The 19,453-nt window shown below is 42.3% G+C and overlaps 2 protein-coding genes across 2 annotated transcripts; both read left to right on the forward strand.

The window, feature by feature from the left end:
• Positions 1–247: 247 nt before the first annotated feature.
• On the forward strand, positions 248–8,746 carry chn1 (chimerin 1; the record flags this gene model as incomplete). Its single annotated transcript, XM_080535501.1, has 7 exons — positions 248–505; positions 2,107–2,191; positions 5,647–5,820; positions 6,603–6,680; positions 7,518–7,655; positions 8,274–8,379; positions 8,575–8,746. The coding sequence occupies 7 exons, from the start codon at positions 248–250 to the stop codon at positions 8,744–8,746; spliced, it is 1,011 nt and encodes a 336-aa protein (XP_080391627.1).
• Positions 8,747–12,564: 3,818 nt separating this feature from the next.
• Positions 12,565–19,241, forward strand: LOC308161717 (acetylcholine receptor subunit alpha; the record flags this gene model as incomplete). The annotated part of the gene is made up of 9 exons (XM_080535778.1): positions 12,565–12,610; positions 14,299–14,441; positions 14,839–14,883; positions 15,219–15,328; positions 15,709–15,904; positions 16,064–16,301; positions 17,857–18,080; positions 18,477–18,716; positions 19,113–19,241. 9 exons carry the CDS (start codon positions 12,565–12,567, stop codon positions 19,239–19,241), a joined length of 1,371 nt encoding a protein of 456 aa, XP_080391904.1.
• Positions 19,242–19,453: the final 212 nt, after the last annotated feature.

The following is a 19,453-nucleotide window of genomic DNA, read 5'->3' on the forward strand; positions in this document are numbered from 1 at the left end:
AGTGGATTTAAAAAGAGACATCTTTTTTTGGACTCTTTTCTCTTTTTTTGGTTTACATTTTTCTGACCTTTTTGTGTTGTGAGTTTAGGTTTGTCTAATTAAATTGGAACAATGCACGTAATATTAATTAGTTTAGACTAGCTCTGAGCAATCAAGGAGTTTTTATTTTTATTTTTTACAGGGAACCTCTAACTTGTGGACTGCTCTATTGGGTGAAATTTCCAGTTCTGATTTGGGTTGTGTCAGAATGCCATCCAGGGAGTCGTACGAGGTCCGTAAGGGGGAGAAGTCCCTGGTGCACAAGGCCAAGCAGGAGGCCAAGCAGGAGGACATCCTGGCCGCTGCTCTGGGGATGAGGATGGGAGTGGGACCCCAGAAACCTCCGGCCACCCTCTGGCAGCCCCTCAAACTGTTCGCCTATTCACAGCTCACCTCGCTGGTCCGCCGGGCCACGCTGAAGGAGAACGACCGGGTGCCGAAGTACGACAAAGTCCACAACTTCAAGGTGAGACGGAGATCAGTAGCCTACAGGATAGTTGAATGAATGAATGAAAGCTTTATTTCGAACATGTGAAAAAAGAAATTGTTATAACAACAAAAAACAACAAAATAAACAAGAAAAAAACAAAACAAAAACAAAAAAAACACTATTTACTTAACATGTCCGAAAAGGTTCTATAACATCTTCTCAGATTACTATTATGAAATGTGTGACATATGTATGGAGGGAGTTGGCATAGGGAATGGAGGGGAAGGGGTTGTGTGAGAGAAAGAGAAACAGGACTGTTTAATTAAGGTCTGTCCCACTCTGAGCCTTTTTCAATTGGAAATGTGTTGGTCTGTCTGTGGACCAGTGTTATTGGTTTGGGCACCAGATGGGGAGATTAGGCGATCCAAGCGGGAGCAGTGGAGGAGAGTATCCCTGTTTGGCTCATGTCAGCAAAATGTAGCTCCTTGCTCGCCTGTTTGGGCCAGTTAATGAAGTAGGGAGCAGTGTGAGAGGAACATTCCCTCCAAGGCAGTGAAACTGCTGACACCCACAGGACTCTCCCTGCTTTCTTATTTCGCCAAGCTCAATGCTCCGTTTCACCATTTTAAGGGGCTGGCACACGTTTAACTCGGATTCAGTTCAAAGCTCCGACCACCACATTTAGCAATCAGTGGGGAATCTGGGGATAGGTTAGTGTGTAATCGTTATTGACAGAGCAATTAAATTCCGTATTATATGGAGTTTATACAGCTAGAGTGTACAAATTTGAGGATGTGATTTCAGAACCTGATCTGAAGAAAATAACTTATCAAATTGCTAAGGCACAACTGTGTGTTTTTTTTTTGTTCATCTCACACTCGATTTAATAGTCAAGAGAATAAGGGTTACTCTTCCTGTAAAGCTTCCTTCAATAACAAAAGATAACTTGGCCATTGGCCTCCTGACAATAGTATCGATGCATTGTGATGTTGATTTCATCTTCTCCATTGTATGCCGTGATGGATTGTTTTATTCCTTATCTTGTGTAGTGATGGTAGTATAGTGTTGGCCTTATAATAAATAGCCTGAGTAGACTATCCTAGGTAGCCATTATTGTCATCATTCAGGAGAACCCCTAAGAGGGAGGCAGCTCTGCCGTGTCCCCAGACATCTCCATCAAGCCCTCCTGATTGGTTGAGCTGTTGTTACCTAGCGGAGTGAGGACTCCCTTGCCTGAGTGAGCACGAAGGAGGCCTACTGTTGCCGTAGAAGATTTCCATGACAACTTGCCCCCTCGCAATGGCGTCGTATAAAAGCCCTGTGCCCAGACTCCCCCACTCTGCACGGTCTCTCCTTACCCACCATCACCACCACCTTCCCGCTCATTAACAGTTTGAGTGGATTAGGCATCCTGTCCATCAGATTTGACTAGGCTCTAAACGCCTTTCATCTTCAACACTGAGAGATAATCCCCCCAATCTGGCTCCTTTAAGGCGCAAGCATCAGGGGTGTTTCCAGGGCAACCTGGGATAGGTGGGATTCCCATGACTGCAGCTTCTGATTGTCTGCCCTCCTCTCTTTTTTCGCTCTCTTCTCTCACTGTCTCTCCTGTTCTCTGTGATCTCTCTCTCTTCCAGGTCCACACCTTCCGGGGACCTCACTGGTGTGAATACTGTGCCAACTTCATGTGGGGGCTGATGGCTCAGGGAGTTAAATGTGCAGGTACGTAGTGTCCTTTATGGTGGATAATCACTGTATGTTCACTATATATGACTGTTTGGAGCTGCTGTTTTTGCATAACAACATGCTGTTCTCTGTTTGTGTAATGCCAGAGTTCTGTGCTCTCACTTATGTACTGTACATGGGTAATCTGTTTTTAGTGTTATTGTAACTGAGTTTGCCCTGGAGATTAGTAGAGTTATATAAGGGAGTGAAATAAGGACTCAATGACATGGGTTTACCAGGATGTAATAGATGCCTTTCACTAATGTGAAATGCCTTGCTCTGAGACCAGACTGTATTTTAATGGGCTAAAGAATGTCGGGTTCAGTCAACAATCTTTATGTAGCTCTTACAGTACATCCCCACATAATGGACTGAGCAATTGTTTACTTATTGCTTAAAGTGAGACTCACAGAGTGTTTCTTATCCTGTCATATTGATCACACCATTAACACAATGCTCTGGGGCGTCCATACTGGCTCCACTTGGTGACCATTTCCGTGGTGGGGGGATGGAGAATACCTCTGTGTCATCAGGCTGTAGTCCTCCCACATAATGGTCTGCCTACTGCCTAGCCCTGCCTTTTGAATTATGTCTCTTGTAGTATCTGATATTCACAGGAATGGAGATTCTTTCGTTCCTATACCAGTAGTTATTTCTATCTATTTGTATTATTTTGCTGAACAGAATATTGTGCTATTCCTTTGTGTTTACATTATGAAAATTCAATAGAATTATGGCATGCACCATCTAAATTGCTGCAGGATATGCATGGTCTGCCATTTTAATTTCTATATTTCAGAATCTACAGTGCATTTTTGTTGCAATTTTGGACACACAAAGGTTTTCCTTTAAGGGGAAATACAAGGCGAAATACATTTCTCTGATGCTCATTCCTGAATAGAGCAATAATGCACTGTAGACTGATGTAGCCTATATATTTCATATATTATTGATGGGACAAAGTGAATTATGTCTGTGGTCTGTGAGAGCAGATCGATAAATAATTGATGCATTGTTTTGGAAAGCGTCTGACAATAGGATAAAAAGTGTCTCTGTTTTTGTGACTATTTCCGCCATTCCATCAGACTCAGGCTACCAGAATCTAGGACAGCAGTCTCATACAATGTTTGAATTAGCATTTCAAAAATGTGCTCGCCCCTTTCTTTTTGTATAGTGTGAACTGTTTTTGGGAGCTCGCCAGGAAGCCAGCCTTTGCCAGTTCTTGTTGTGCCACATTTCCTCATCAGAGAACGCCCCCTAGCCTCATCCCATCATGGCCGTGAAGGAAAACAAAGCTGGCATGTCTCTTTAACGAGGAGCGGGTCTCGGAGCGCTGGGAAGGAGCTCCATTTCCAAACACATTAAAATTCAGCAGCTCCAACCAGAGAGCTAGGTCATACTGCTCAGCCTCTATTCATCATCACTGCATAGTGGGGAAACCAACTGCACAAGCAACAGGGACAAGGACATCACGTTTTAATACGTACTGTACTACAGTCAGAGACTGTGGGTGGTATATAGACAGCCATTGTGGATCCCGGACACAGTGAAGGTTAGACAGAGAGATGATGTGTTGATGACCAGCCAGCAGACCTCACCTCACCTCACCTCCACTCCAGTGTCAAACCCTTTTAGCCGTATCACAGCAGAGGTCTCATCCTCAGTGGAGTGTCTTTGCCATGGCGACAGAGCTGACACTGCAGTAACGCACCATGTGTCTCCAGACTGCTGGTCTCGCTGGAGGCTCTCCTGTTCCCCAACCCCCCCCCGCCCCACCTGGGACCTTGATCCATCAGTGTGCACAGATGCACAACACCAGCCCAGCAGACCTGAGTCTGAGGAAAGGGTGGCCTCTATTACCCCGCCTGTCTCATATCCTTAAGAGAATCATCTCTTAAGTGTAATTACATTTCTGCACCGAGGCATATGAATAAAGGCTGCCTAAATTTCTCTGGGGGGCCATATTAATCAAAATACGTGTAGCAATATCAAGCTATGTCTGCACTCCCCAGTTTCTATATGTTTTAGGGTTTTATTTTTATTTTTTATGAATGAATGGTCTTTATTGTCATTTAGTCATAGTTGTCATAGTACAGGTACCATACAACGAAATTTGGGAGTGGGGGCTCCCCTGGTGCTAGGAAAAAAACTAAAAACAAGAAGGGAAAAAGAGCTGGTTTACATAAATAAAGGCTATGTACACTATCCACTATACTATACTATACAATTAAAACACTGTACTGTACTCTATGCTATGCTATAAATATCCTAACATTTCCAGATGTAAGAATTACTTAGCATCATAGAGATTTTTTGTCCAATGTTCCTCTTCAGAATTTGGAGATGGCACAGAACTGGTTAAAGCTTGAAGAGAGCTGCCCCATTTAAGTCTGGGAAAGTAGGTCTAGTGTAGCCCACAGCGGCTGAATCACTGCTTCCACAACCATTGTGTGTGAGCCCAGATTTGGAGGAGAATAGAGCGTGCAGCAGTGGGCTGCGGGCCTGACTCTCCCTCCTCCAGGCCACATTGTTTTCACTGAGCCTCTAATTCCCTCTAAGAGCCTCTGTTACAAAGCGGAGCAGGAGTCTCTCTGCATCTGCTCTCTGCGGACTGCTGTGTGCTCCCTACAAGGTGAACCCTGCGCTGTAGCAGCTGCGCCTGAGGCCCCACTCTAGTGCTGAAGACAAAAGCCTGTGTGTGGCGCTCATTCAAACTACCGCTTAAAAAAAACAAATGAGGGTGCATATTGTGCTACAAATAGATGAACACATTTCCATAACGAAATACATCTGGAAAGTTGGGGACTTTGGATTTGGTGAAATCCCATTGTAAGAATGATGACCTTCATGCAGTACTAACATCATAATATAACATTTTGGGGTGGAACCAGTTAGAAACATACCCAGCCACAAATATTAATGTCCAGAATGAATGTCAATGTTGTAGCTGTATTGGTCGACCTTTGTTGTGCTTTATTTTGGAGAATGAATGGCCTGTTGTCTGTATTAGGGGTTGTGTGCGGATCTGTGTTCCACCCCAGTGCCCAAGGTGACTCCAATAACACTCCTGGCAGCTGACCAGAGAGGCATGTCAGCAGTAGAGAATTCCCCAGTGGTTCAATGACATTCTGACAGCAAATATTGATCAGGGAGGTTTACTGTAGACCTGAGCAAGCAAAAACACAAATCTGGCCAATCAACAAAATTAACAATGTGTGGGGGGCATATCTAAAAAAATAAAAATACACATCAATACTATTTTCACCAAACCTTATGTTATATATTACTATTTCCTCTCTACTCTCTCTTAAGTTCTGTGTATAAAAATGTTTTATATTGCAGTTATGAAACAAAGGAGCAGTTTTACTAGTATAACCAAAATTGTTGGTAATTTGATGGTATACCTTTTAGGTTTATTCCTTTTTGACTTCCCTCACCTTCTTTGCCTGCAGACTGTGGTTTGAACGTCCACAAGCAGTGCTCCACCTTGGTGCCCTGCGATTGCAAGCCAGACCTGAAACATGTGAAGAAGGTCTACAGCTGTGACCTCACCACCCTGGTGAAAGCTCGCAACACCAAGCGGCCCATGGTGGTTGACATGTGCATACGGGAGATTGAATCGAGAGGTGAGTAGAGGACAGGTTAACACATTAGCTTGTTTTATTGATTTATACAGTGTTTACTGCAGTGGATGGGTCCTTTGTCTCCTCTAGTTCCATGATGGTGGCTTTCTATTCAGGTTTGAGTTTGACGATGGCCCTATTGATTTACTTTATAAAAAAAAAAAAAAAAAAAATCTATTCTCTTGCTAAATTGATCTCAATATAAAACATTCTCAATTAACCTAAATGTTTAGTATTTCAACAATGGAAGAATGCATTTTTCAAGCACCGTGGGATCTACAAACACATTAAAATAGTAGAAGTATGAATATTGTTTAATGTATTATTAATGATTCTAGTGTTGGTCATATTCAGTCATATGATGTGGAGGTAATTGGACATGGGTAGTGGAGAATAGATTACTCTGTTTCCTGTTGCCTCTGTTGATTATATGCCAGTTGAATCACTCATCTATGTAGAAGCCTCATTTCTACCTCATTGTCTGCCCGGTAATCTACGTCTGTAACTAATGCTATGTTTGATTTATGTCTTTATTATTTTCTCCAACGATGCAGAAAACTATTTGCGTCTGCCCGTGTTATTCCCTATATAATATTGTAGACATGTTTAATTTCTCATGCATATTTAAAGAGTTTTTTTAATGACACTCTCTATGCTGTCCAAGGTGACTGGTGAAGGTGAAATGTGCCTGCATTTTCTGCATGCTAGATTTAATCTGTATTGGTTGCCCATATCCCCCTAATGAAAATGCAGCATTTATCATCAACTCTCTCCTCTTTCCTCAGGTCTCAAATCTGAAGGACTGTACAGAATATCTGGATTCAGTGATTCAGTCGAAGATGTCAAGCTGACATTTGACAGAGGTATGTCTTGCTCTGACATCCTGACTTTCAGATCTGGATGAACAAACCCCTTCAAGTGCCTAACAGACAGTAGAATATAGATCAGCTGTAAGAGCCTCAGCACTGTATGTGATGTAGTTTTAGATTACTTGCTGATGTGAATGATGACAAGTGATGTGTTTACATAAGGTAGTGTGAGCACTTGTGGATTAATGGGAAAGTGTCACATTAGTGGTGGGATTAATCTGGGAGAGGACTGCTTGACTGCAAGGCTCACACACAGACAGAGACTTCACAGAGTGTCCAGGGGCCTTGGGGGATAGGGGAATCACTGGACTAGTCCAACAGCCCTAGCTGCCTAAAACGTAATTAGAAATGGATTCCGTTCAGTAGTTACTCCAACTTAATTTAGGTCCTCCAGTTAGAGAGATAATATACAGTTGTTGGAGTGAGACTGCCTTTGCTCAGTGCAGTGTGAATTAGAACTAGGAGGAGAGCCTGGAGCTGTGGGCTAAAGCCTTAGCCAGAGACGAATGTGGGAGATCACCCATGACAGAGTTTCATTCCAGCTCACAGCACTGTGACGTTAAGACCCTCAACAGAATTAGGCCATGGCCTGCTCTGGATACCGTGCATATCTGAGTAGAAATCAGAATAAAACAGGGCAGACCATTGACAGCAGCTCTTCAAATTCCAAAGCACCCAGCCTAGATGTCTTCCCCTCAGGGAATTCCTTTATTCTCCAGTTCACACTACTCCGTGTCCATACTGATGTACACAATGTCCTTTGTCTTTTGCACACCCATCCACAAATATCACTTATTTATTTCTAACAAATGTGTTGGTATTTTTCCACAGATGGTGAGAGGGCAGACATCTCTGTGAATGCTTATGAAGATATCAACATCATCACGGGCGCACTTAAACTGTACCTCAGGAATTTGCCGACTCCTGTCATCTCATACGACGCCTACCCCAGGTTCATCGAAGCTGCAAGTGAGTCCAAAATAACCAGCTAGGTCTCACTACCGGGCAGTTGAAAGTTTTTGCATACATTTTCTTTTTGTCAATGCACTGATATGCATCTTTTGAGAAACTGTAGCATTGTGTAAATCGCTCAATAATGACGGCATGATGTGTGATGTGTGATGCGTGGACTCAAAGGTTATAATGGAAAATACAGAAGATAGCATGAAAGCGATTGAGTTTCCTTTGCAACGCTTGGCTGCTTTGATTTTTTACTGAGAATTATTAAAAATGTTAGGCCATTCAGTGAAATGCTCATTCATGCCATGGAATAGGATGCTATCAGATGCTCCTCTCCTTTTGAATCTCTCACATTTTCCATTTACAGAGAAAATGTATTTTGAGTTCAACAACAACAACAACACGTCTCTCGACTACTGTGTATGATCTCTTCCTTGAGGGAAGTTCACTTGTGTTTATCACATGGTGGTGAATCGTCTGGGCGAACCTCTGACCTCTGATGTTTTTTTCCGTCTGAATCAGAGTGTGTATTGTAATCAGAGTGTGTATTGTAATCAGAGTGTGTATTGTAAGGGTTTGCAGATGTATGGCTGGTGGCCTGACTGTGTGCTTGTGTTTGGTTCCCAGAGCTGTCAGACCCAGAGAAGAGGCTCGAGGCCTTCCGCGAGGCTCTGAAGCTGCTGCCTCCATCACACAGTGAAACCCTGCAATACCTTCTGGCTCACTTGAAAAGGTGATTGATCCAAACCCACTAACTTCTCAGCCACTATTTATTTTTCTGACTAGTAATATTAATGGGCATGGTTGTTTAACTGGGCCATGATATGGTATTGTTTTTAAAATGTTATAAATATTAATTTAATTAATATAATATTTAATGTTTATTTCAAGTTATTTATGCATTATCCTCTATTTGACACTTCTACAGGGTAACATTAAACGAGAAGGACAACCTGATGAATGCAGAGAACTTGGGTATTGTTTTCGGGCCCACTCTCATGCGAGCCCCAAACCTGGACGCCATGACAGCACTCAACGACATCCGCTACCAGAGGCAGGTAGTGGAATCCCTCATCAAGAACGAAGATGTCCTCTTCTGATAACAGAACCACTCCTCAAGTATAAAGAAGAAACAACTTTTTTTTGTAAAACAGCTTGATGCTGTCTAATCGCTTTTTTTGCAAAGACATTGATAGGAAGGACTCTTTGTATTACAATTGTATTACATTTGAAGGATTATTTGTATTACATTGGTGATACATTCTGTTTCTCCACTCCCAGTGGACCAGTTGCTGAACCATACCTTGTTCCTCCCCTGTTATGGGTGTGGTACCTTAAAATGTACCTTAAACTTGCATGTCTGTCTCCCCATTTTTGTCGGGGGTTTTAAACACTGATGGACCAGACTTGGCGGAAGCATCTTTATTTTGTACAGCTTTTGTAGCAGTTAACCCAGCATGTGGTAAACATTGTGAAGCATTGTGTGACTGCTTTTGTTTCTCCTGTAGATTTACAGTAGCTCCTGGTTTTCCTTTGGACTATTGTTTTTGTGAAACACTGTTTACCTGGATGTGAAATAGACTACTGTATCTTTTCTGAACCTTTGTGATTATCTTTGACTGATCCAGTCCTTTTTGCCTCTTCATCTGTTTGTTATACAGTTTCGTATTCCGGTGAATTTCTGAGCCTCTTTCAGTAAACAAGCAATTGGTGTACCCTTAAATGTTCTGTTACATTTGCCTGATCTTCAAATGTTTGTTGCATTCAAACTGCAACCTTTATGCAGTTAATGTTTTTTATTGTTATATTTTTGTACATAATTTGCGCATGGACATTTTAATTTATTAAAACCTTGCTCTCCAGAATTGTACTAGTATTTCCTGAGTCATCTGAATTGTTAACATTAAACTCATGTTTAATTAAGCTGCTGAATTAAGTGTTTAGTACAATGCATGTTCATTTTAGAATATGGAAAATATTTCAAGACAAAAGTAATTCTCGATTCTACAAAAGGGACATGCTACATTTTCATGTACTAACACAGTGACCTTGACAAATGGGGCATACGTCTTTCAACCTGCATATTCAGAGTGACAGGCGCTGCTATAGATGGCACACGTGACTGGTCGCAGCAGCCCCTCCAACAACGTGTCAGTCACACTGATGCACTTGGAGATTAACTCAAAATCCACAATACCGTAGGCATGGCAGGAGAGATTTTAATTGCTGGATACATATGCAAACAATGTCACATGGGATTTATGTATGTATTTTATGTTTAATTACCCCACAAGCAATGTCTTTCCACACAATTTCAAAAACCATGTCTTATCTTCGTCCTCCTCATTATAAGATCAAAGTGTAACCTTGCATTTTGGCGGCATGAACAAAGAGCTGTTTGGATTTTTTTCATATATTTGTCCTCTTTAGGCTAGACTCATTTACGTTCCACTGGAGACCATCATTCCATCAACCACAACTATCCTGGATGAATGACAGCAGATGGCCTCTTTTAATTTCATTTGAAATCCCATTAAATGATCTGCCATTGTTCTCACTGGTAACTGGAAACACTAGCTTTTAGGTTGGATTATTCAAAGCCATAACATTTTCCCTGCCCTGAGCTCCCTGTGCCTGGTACCTCATGCTATTTTATGGTTTATTTTGTTGTGGGCTTTTCATGGCTGTGTATATCTGTGTACTTTGGTATGGTTCATGCCTACTCAGAAACACATTTCTCTTGACATTTATTCCTTGCTTTTATAGGTTACAGTATGCCAAATGAATGGTGAAGGAATTCCGATCTAGTTTTGGTTGATTGTCCAACAAGATAGCATTTTTTTCCCAACCATTCTTCCATATCTAAGCATAATCAACAGCGTTTTCACGTAATATACAGTCCATCCATCTACATTAGTAACTGAAGCCAGTAGACCAAACCGAGAAGAAACCCATCAACTGTTCAGACTACTGCTGTGATAATGTCACAACAGAGGTGGTCTCTTCATGCACATCAAATAATGTTTTCCAAATCTATTATGGGATGGCTGCCTCTTATTCACATTAATGAGTCTACATTTCCCAGTGCCTCTGATCCATGACATAACTGACCTTTCTCTGTTGATTGGATGATTGGATCGGATGGTGCTGTGTGACATTTCTTCCTGCAGAGGGCTGACCTACATTTCCACATGCTAAAAATACTGAAATATTTAAAAAGTGTGAAATGAAAATGTTGTATATTTTAAGCAATGCCTGTAGATGTTTATATTTCTGGCATAGTGACAGGCATCATAGTACCAAGATCAGTTATGAGCAATGTAGCCATACCTTACCATACCTATTACCATGGAACTGCATGAATTTAAAAACTGCATATTGAGCGAAATTGTATCACCAAAAATAAATGTCCCCATCCTTTTCCGATATTCATCAAACAAAATACATTACATTGAAAAATACAAAACACAAAATCAAAGATACAGGAGAATAAAGGTTTAGAAAATATACAATACAATACATCTTATGATATCTGTATAAACAATATGTACTGTAGCACAGTATGTACTAATAGATGTTGCTGTTTTTGAGATGGAACATTTTCCGGTAGTAACAGTAGTAACACAGATGATAATCTCTTCCATGGAAAGCGTAATCCACATAATCTCAGTTGGAGCAGAAACATCGGGTGAGTTGTTCAGTGGGTTGCTTAACCATTCCCGGCAGCAGATGTTGCACAGACAGAGCATATTCAGACTCAGGTTAAGAGATCATTTTAATCACATGTGGAATTGAAAAAAAAAAAGGGAGGTCTGAGACTCCTGTCATGCTATAAGAGACCACTCCTTCTGTAAAGACTGTGGGGCAGCCGAGTCCAAATGCCTGTCCTTGACGAGGATGACTGAGCAGATTGAATGGGGTTTTCCATGGTCACATGGGTTTGGTCCAGACAGGAGGTACTTAAGGCCTGTGTATTCAGGTGGTCTGTGATTGCAGGGGGGGGAGAGTGGAGGGGGATATAGGCAGATCACTCTTAATTCAGGCATTGCCAAAATGGCCATTTGTCTCTAAATAAGATGAATGAGGCAGGTGGTTGAGTGACTGGCTGATTGAACGGATAGAGGAGGTAGGGACATTTAGTGGCCTAGTCCCATCATTGGCTCTGCAGGGAGGGGCAGGTGTAGACTAAAGAGGGGGTATTGGGGTGTTATGTCCAGCCATCTGGAAACTGCTGTGGCAAGATAGGCTAGATAGATAGATCTTGCAGTTTTGCAATAAATGTAAAAAGGAACTATAGTTAATTACCCAGAGGTGAGATCAACGACGACAAGTTATAAGATTTCTGTGTTTGAAAACATGGTAAACATAGTGTTATTGTAATCAAACAATGCTTATTCTGATTTCCATATAGAATTTGGAAAGACTTCAGACATGACGAATTGGCAAACAATAAACATTTCAAATAAGTTGTTGGTAATCAAGGGGCCCAGTATCAAGTTCCCCAAATACTATTAAAGAGTAGGCCTATCCAAAAATAAATGTAAGTGCACAACAAATGGCACCATTTTGAAAGCAGCCATAGGCTATTATTGTACTTCAATCCGTAGTGTAGCCTATTGCACTGTGGGACATTTCAGTGGTAGATTACCCAGGCATGTAGAGCTTATAACAGACGACAAAGAATGTCACCATCTCAAATGACAGCTATTGGTGGTCACTTGTAACATATGGTGCCAGGGAACCACAATACTGTTCCCAATAGAGCACTTGGGCAGCAAGTCAGTGTTGCCATTATTTTGACAACCCTTCAAGTGGGCAGAAATGATGGTGTTACCTCACTAGCAATATACCGTTACCCTCTATTGCAAGACTCGAGATATTGGATATACTTCAGAGTTTATGAGAAAATAGCACAGGAATGAATCTTCTACTTTTTATTTCTCATCTCCTGGTTATACTGGCAGGTAAGGTATATTCTAAACTGAAAGCATGATGGCTGATTTGATAGGATAAGAGTAATGTAGTGTAGATCTCAGATTTCTCTTGTAGGTTAATGCCATAGCCAGGACATTTCTAATCATAGCCTATCCTAAACTAACATTTGCATGCCTTACAAATCAACCCCATTAATCATGTAATATATATATCAATCATATTATATCATAGAAACAACACTTGGTACTTGGTTATGCCTTGTCCTTCAGTTAGCTACATAGGCTATGAAATGTATTCAGTTAAAGTGTTTTTATGAGAAGCAAACTCTAGTGTTTGTGCCTTTGGCTCTGTGATTGACAGGAGCATGTGTGCTTGAGATCTTTCAATCTCAGTATGTCTGTGATGACCATAGAATCAATTGTTTTATGAAATTAAGATGCCACATCATTGATTTTTTATTTTTTACGTTCCCTAGCGTCATTCAAGCTCTCGTAGGGCACATTCTTACCCACTAGGCTTCATTTCAAGGTCAGACGGAAAATGAAATCGGATACTGTTTTGGCTCGGGTCAAATATGTAGCGGAACTAGCGGATGCAGAGCTGAAAGACAATCTCTCCTGACATTTCACATCTCTATCACCTCCAGCATCCTACGATGATAGAATGTCATATCAAAACTAGTCTATCACAGACTACGTAGAGACCTATATGATTCAAACCTTTCTTACCCCTCTATGGCACGCATTATGAATCCAGTTGGGCAAAAAAATGTTGGAGTGTTTTTTTTGTCTTAGAATAGACCAAATAAACATAATCTAAAGACATTTTCAATAAATATTTTTTGGGGGGTACTTTTTGGGGTGCGTTGCCTTGAGGCAACACTGTGCCATAATGGTCAGTCAAAGTCAAAGTCAAAGTCAGCTTTATTGTTAATCCAATATATGTACAGACATACAGAGGGCTGAAATTGCATTTCCCTCTCATGCACGGTGCATAGTAAACAAAAACAATAAATAACAATATAATACGACAAGATTAGACATAACTATATATACAAAAAAATACTAGATAAAATATTTTAAATGTGCGGTACAATGTACAGGGGTGGAATACAATAGACAATAGTGCAATAGTGCAATAGTGGTAATTGGCTCAGTATAATAGAGTAAAGTGGCTAAAGTACATAAATGTAAGTAATGGTAAGTAATGGCATGGAGAGTGCCCCCGAGAGGCGCCGAGAGGTGCCCCAAGAGAGGCACGCCTGCGCCCTGCCTCTTTTTCTAAGTATTGCATCATAACTGGGGATGCATTGTGTGAATGTAAAAGGCTAAGAATGGGTATGTTGCCTAGAGGCAACAAGGTGCCATAGAGGGTTACCTTGAAAACCTTGTTCATGAAACATGCCCTATTGTTGGTCCGGTTGTCCAGAAAATGTCTCACCTTGGGTGCCAGATACCACACATTGCAAAAATAAATACATGTAAACAGGAAAGAGGGATTGACAAATGTATGAACATAATTAGGGGTAGCGAGGAATGATAAAAGGAAGAACAAAAGAAAAAAAAGGGAAATAGAGGGAACAGATTGAGGAGGGAATTTAGGGGAGGACAGAGTATTTTGGTCTATCAGTAATATCACTGTAACACTGTAAACAGAATCCCTCTGGCTGTTTCATTGGTGAGTGCTCTTTCACAACCTGTCTTGGTGTTTCTTGTAGGCCCTGCCTGGGGCTCTGTGGATGAGACCCGCCTGGTGAAGACCCTGTTCGTGGGTTACAACAAGGTGGTGCGGCCTGTCAGTCACTTCAAGGACCCAGTGGTGGTCACGGTGGGACTGCAGCTCATTCAGCTCATCAGTGTGGTACGAAGTCACACCAATCCTAGCCAATATCTATCATTCATTACTGTCAACATAACTCACACTCTAAACAAATCTCTCTCCTTCTCCTTCTTTCTCCTTCTCCTTCTCCCTCTCTCTTTCTCCCTCCATCTCTCTGTCTCTCTCTCTCCCCCTCCCTCCCTCCCTCCCTCCCTCTCTCTCTCTCTCTCTGTCTCTGTCTCTCTCTCCCCCTCCCTCCCTCCCTCCATCTCTCTGTCTCTCTCTCCCCCTCCCTCCCTCCCTCCCTCTCTCTTTCTCCCTCCATCTCTCTGTCTCTCTCTCTCTCTCTCCCTCCCTCCCTCCCTCCCTCCATCTCCCCCTCCCTCCCTCCCTCCCTCCCTCTCTCTCTCTCTCTCTCTCTCTCTCTCTCTCTCTGCAGGATGAGGTCAACCAGATTGTCACCAGTAATGTGCGACTGAAGCAGGTTTGTTATTTCAGTGTCTAGTGCAACCATGACAATATAAACATGGATGAGAACTGAATTAATGTACTATTTAAGTGCAAAATGACTTTTAAGGATAGTGGGGAAACATCCAATCAAAGCATTCCTTTTTCAATGATATTGTCTGAAAATTCGACTTTAACAATACAATACAGGCTAATTTCCCAAACACAGATTAAGCCTAATCCTAGACTAAAAGGTGTGTTTAATGGAAATTCTGCATTGAAAGTGTAGGACCAGGCTTAATTGTGTCTGGGAAACACATGTATGCATCAGGACCTTCAAATAACCTTTCTCTATTTGTTTTAATATTCCAGGAATGGAATGATGTGAATTTGCGTTGGAATCCTCAGGATTATGGTGGAATCAAAAAGATAAGAATTCCATCCACTGACATTTGGCGCCCTGACCTGGTTCTCTACAACAAGTAATAAGCATACAGTATTTGCATCAAATGTCATACAGACTAGACTGCCAGAATGACTCAAGATTGTTGAGGATGTTTTCACATCACATGGCTTTTTGCCTTTCCACTGTGTCGGGGGCCAGAGCTCAGATTGCATCAGGCTAAATCTGGCCTCTTTATCACAGGTTCCCCCCACACCATATGCTGCGGCTGACACGCTGCTGTTTCTCCCTGACAACCAGCTCCTCTGCCACAGAAACCTTTGCCAGTCTCAGCTCTGGTTGGTTGGCCCGCGTTGCTGCTGTGATGGCAGGGCCATGCCAAGCCCAAGGCAGTGATGTCCTCTTGTGTTAACATTATCTCCCATGCTGATGTTGCCTGTTTTTTGTCTGTGCCCGCAGTGCTGACGGTGACTTTGCCATCGTTCACGAGACCAAAGTGCTGCTGGAGCACACTGGCATGATCACATGGAATCCCCCTGCCATCTTTAAGAGCTACTGTGAAATCGTTGTGCTGCACTTCCCCTTTGACCTCCAGAACTGCACCATGAAGATCGGTACCTGGACCTATGATGGCAACTTGGTTGTCGTCAATCCCGTAAAAAAAGATTTTGTTACCTTTCTCCATTGAACCTCTGTTCTCGCTTGCATAGCAGTGACACAACATAAACCTTGCACCTTCATTCCATCCTTATTACACATTCGATACATCTTTATTGCACATTTATTACGGCTTTATTCCATGTCTCCACTACAGGACAATGACCGGCCTGACCTGAGTAACTTCATGGAGAGTGGCGAGTGGGTGATGAAGGACTACCGCAGCTGGAAGCACTGGGTGTACTATGCCTGTTGCCCGGAGACACCCTACCTGGACATCACCTACCACTTCCTTATGTTGCGTCTGCCCCTCTACTTCATTGTCAACGTCATCATCCCCTGCATGCTCTTCTCCTTCCTCACCGGCCTGGTCTTCTACCTGCCCACCGACTCTGGTATAGCACTCCCTTCTACACACACGTTTTGGTTCTAAACTTGTTTAATCAGGTGACTGAAGATTCACTCTCATTTTTTCCTATCTCCTAACTGCTGTGACATAGCTGCTTTGTTGATACAGAGCTTAAACAGTGTTTGAGAAGTACCTGCATCAACTGTTCTCATCAAATCATCAAATGTTCTCATGCTTGTGTGCTTGTCCTCGTAGCTGGTTCCTCCATTAGCTGTAACACTGATGTGGCTCCGCTCAGCCTTAGCTTGCATCTGGCCCTGTTCCCAGTGTGGAGACCTGCTTCATTACCCAGAGTCCCTCTGTGCTGCCATGTCTGCTAGCAGGCCTTTCCTTTAATGTATAATACATCACTAGCTGCCTATGTCTGATATGGCTGCCACCACTACGCTGTGGGAGTTTGCTGGGTTAACTCATTTTACTGAACAGTAAAAACAACACATATTTAGCATTTTAGTGTGTGTGTGTGTGAGTGTGTATGTGTGTGTGTGTGTGTGTGTGTGTGTGTGTGTGTGTGTGTGTGTGTGTGTGTGTGTGCGTGTGTGTGTGTGTGTGTGTGTGTGTGTGTGTGTGTGCGTGTGTGCGTGTGTGCGTGTGTGTGCGGAGATCAGTAATGACCTCAGTCTTGGTACAGCATATAACTATCGTAAAGGCATTAGTTATGGCACCAAATCACAGATCTCTTCATCTAGTGGAGGGCTGAGGGCAGAGGATCAGTTGCACCAACCCCACAGCAAAGCTGGCAGGCTGCTCCTCCTTGTGGTCATAAGAAGTTGTGTTTCGAGGGTGTGATGATGGTCCAGCACTGCCGACAGCAGAACATTATGTTACTGCTACACTCGTTACGACGTGTAACCTCAACCCCAATGACCCTCTTGTATTGTCAGAGTCACTGTTCATTCATCACTGCGAGTGGCATCTCTCTCTCTCTCTCTCTCTCTCTCTCTCTCTCTCTCTCTCTCTCTCTCTCTCTCTCTCTCTCTCTCTCTCTCTCTCTCTCTCTCTTCCTCTCTAAAGCTGCCATGTGCAGTGATGCACAAGATCAATTATCACCGTGATCACTGCATTCACTTTGCCTCCTTCTGTAATTAATCTGCGGGAACAGGAGCAATGAGGGGGGATATAAGGTCTAACAGGACACCAAATTAATAAGAATGGAATGCCCTGATCAAACCAGATGACTTTGAGGGGATGCTGATTGATTAGTTTAATTAAATTGTCAGAGGTGTCACAGTTGAGTTAAGCTACAGCACAACTATGTGTAGCCTTTGCTTCAGTACCCTTCTCAGCTTGTGTTCTCACTGTTCACTAATGAAACCATTTTGTAAATGTTCTGCAGTTTCCCTATGATGTGTTCAGTGTAACAAACAAAACAAATAAGCCTTGTTTTTTTACTAAACAGTTCGATGTTTATTTAGCATGTGACAATTATCTTGATGAAATTTGATTGATTCCTTATTCTAGTCCTGTCTTTCTTTGTAGATGAATGCCACTGTAAGTCTGCTTTTTTGGACGTTTGTGTTGTGACCATTATGTCCCCTCAGGTGAGAAGATGACCCTCAGCATCTCTGTCCTGCTGTCTCTAACTGTGTTCCTGCTGGTCATCGTGGAGCTCATCCCCTCGACCTCCAGTGCTGTGCCGCTCATCGGGAAATACATGCTCTTCACCATGGTCTTTGTCATCGCCTCCATCATCATCACTGTCATTGTCATCAACACCCACCACCGCTCCCCCAGTACTCATACCATGCCTGCTTGGGTTCGCCAGGTAGGACAGCACAGCAGGGACCTTGACCTGCTACTTTTGGTTACCTAAGTGTGGAGCTCTATTCGTTATCAATTCAATTCACTTTATAAATGTAAGTGGAGTGGTGCTCAAAGAAGGCTATATGGGTTATATTTTGAGAAGACATGACACAGCCTGATTTGTACTGTGTGACATGGGCCCGGCAAATACCTTGTCTAGTACTGCCATCTAGTGATAGAAGATTTAAACAGTTTTACTATGTGCTTACTGCTTACTGTTATATTGTTTACTTTTGGGCTCCACTGGAAGTTTAACATCCTGAATTATTGTGTTGCATTGCTATCTTGCTTTGTGAAAGTGATGCTACCTGATACAAATACAAATGCTGTACATTTTTATTTTATTTTTCCTCATCAGATTTTCATTGAAACTATTCCCAACATCATGTTCTTCTCAACGATGAAGCGTCCCGCAAAGGAGAAACTGGAGAAAAGCCTCTATGGTGCTGACTTTGACATGTCTGATATCTCAGGCAAGCCCACCCCTACTGCCTTCACCTACCAGTCCCCCATCACCAAGAACCCAGATGTGCGCAGTGCTATTGAGGGGGTCAAGTACATTGCTGAAACCATGAAATCTGACGAGGAATCAAACAATGTAAGTGTCTCTTTGTAATGGGGTGGAATAAGGAAGCAATTTACCATGAGAGGAAGGGGGGTTGTCTCATTTTTACCACTGGTACAGTACAGGGTTGTGGCACGAGGCCAACAGCCACCACATAATATCACAAATAAATACACAGTTGCAACATTAAATATAGTCCCATAAACAAGATCAACGATTGCATTGTAGGTCAGCACAGGTAAGGTGTTCTTAATCAGATTGATTGGGAGGCGCATTGATACTGGAAATGCGGTCTGGACTGAAGGTTGTTGGGATATTTACCACTGTTGCTAGCCAATCAGAATCCAGTATCCAAACATGCTGTTGTCGAATGTCAGTTTTCATCTCTCAGACTCTGACTGATGAATGTCTCTGTTCCTCTTTCCCCAGGCTGCTGAGGAGTGGAAGTTTGTGGCCATGGTGCTGGATCACATCCTCCTGTGTGTGTTTATGGCCGTGTGTATCATTGGAACACTGGGTGTGTTTGCAGGCCGTCTCATTGAGCTCAGTATGCTCTAAAGGTCAATGTTGTCATGTTTTAGTGTGATGATATTCACTCTGAATAACATGCCAGATTTTGTTATGTGAGTTTTGGACCTTCGTGTTAATCTATAACCTGTGACACCTACACCTAATAGTTTGCCTTTCTTAGCTTAGAACTGTATGTATTTTTTATAGCCTTCATGATATTTGATATAAAATGTATATTACATGGAGAAGTATTGGTCTGA

The sequence above is a fragment of the Nansenia antarctica genome, assembly GCF_963989245.1.
Source record: "Nansenia antarctica genome assembly, chromosome: 7".
NCBI classification, from domain to species: Eukaryota; Metazoa; Chordata; class Actinopteri; order Argentiniformes; family Microstomatidae; genus Nansenia; species Nansenia antarctica.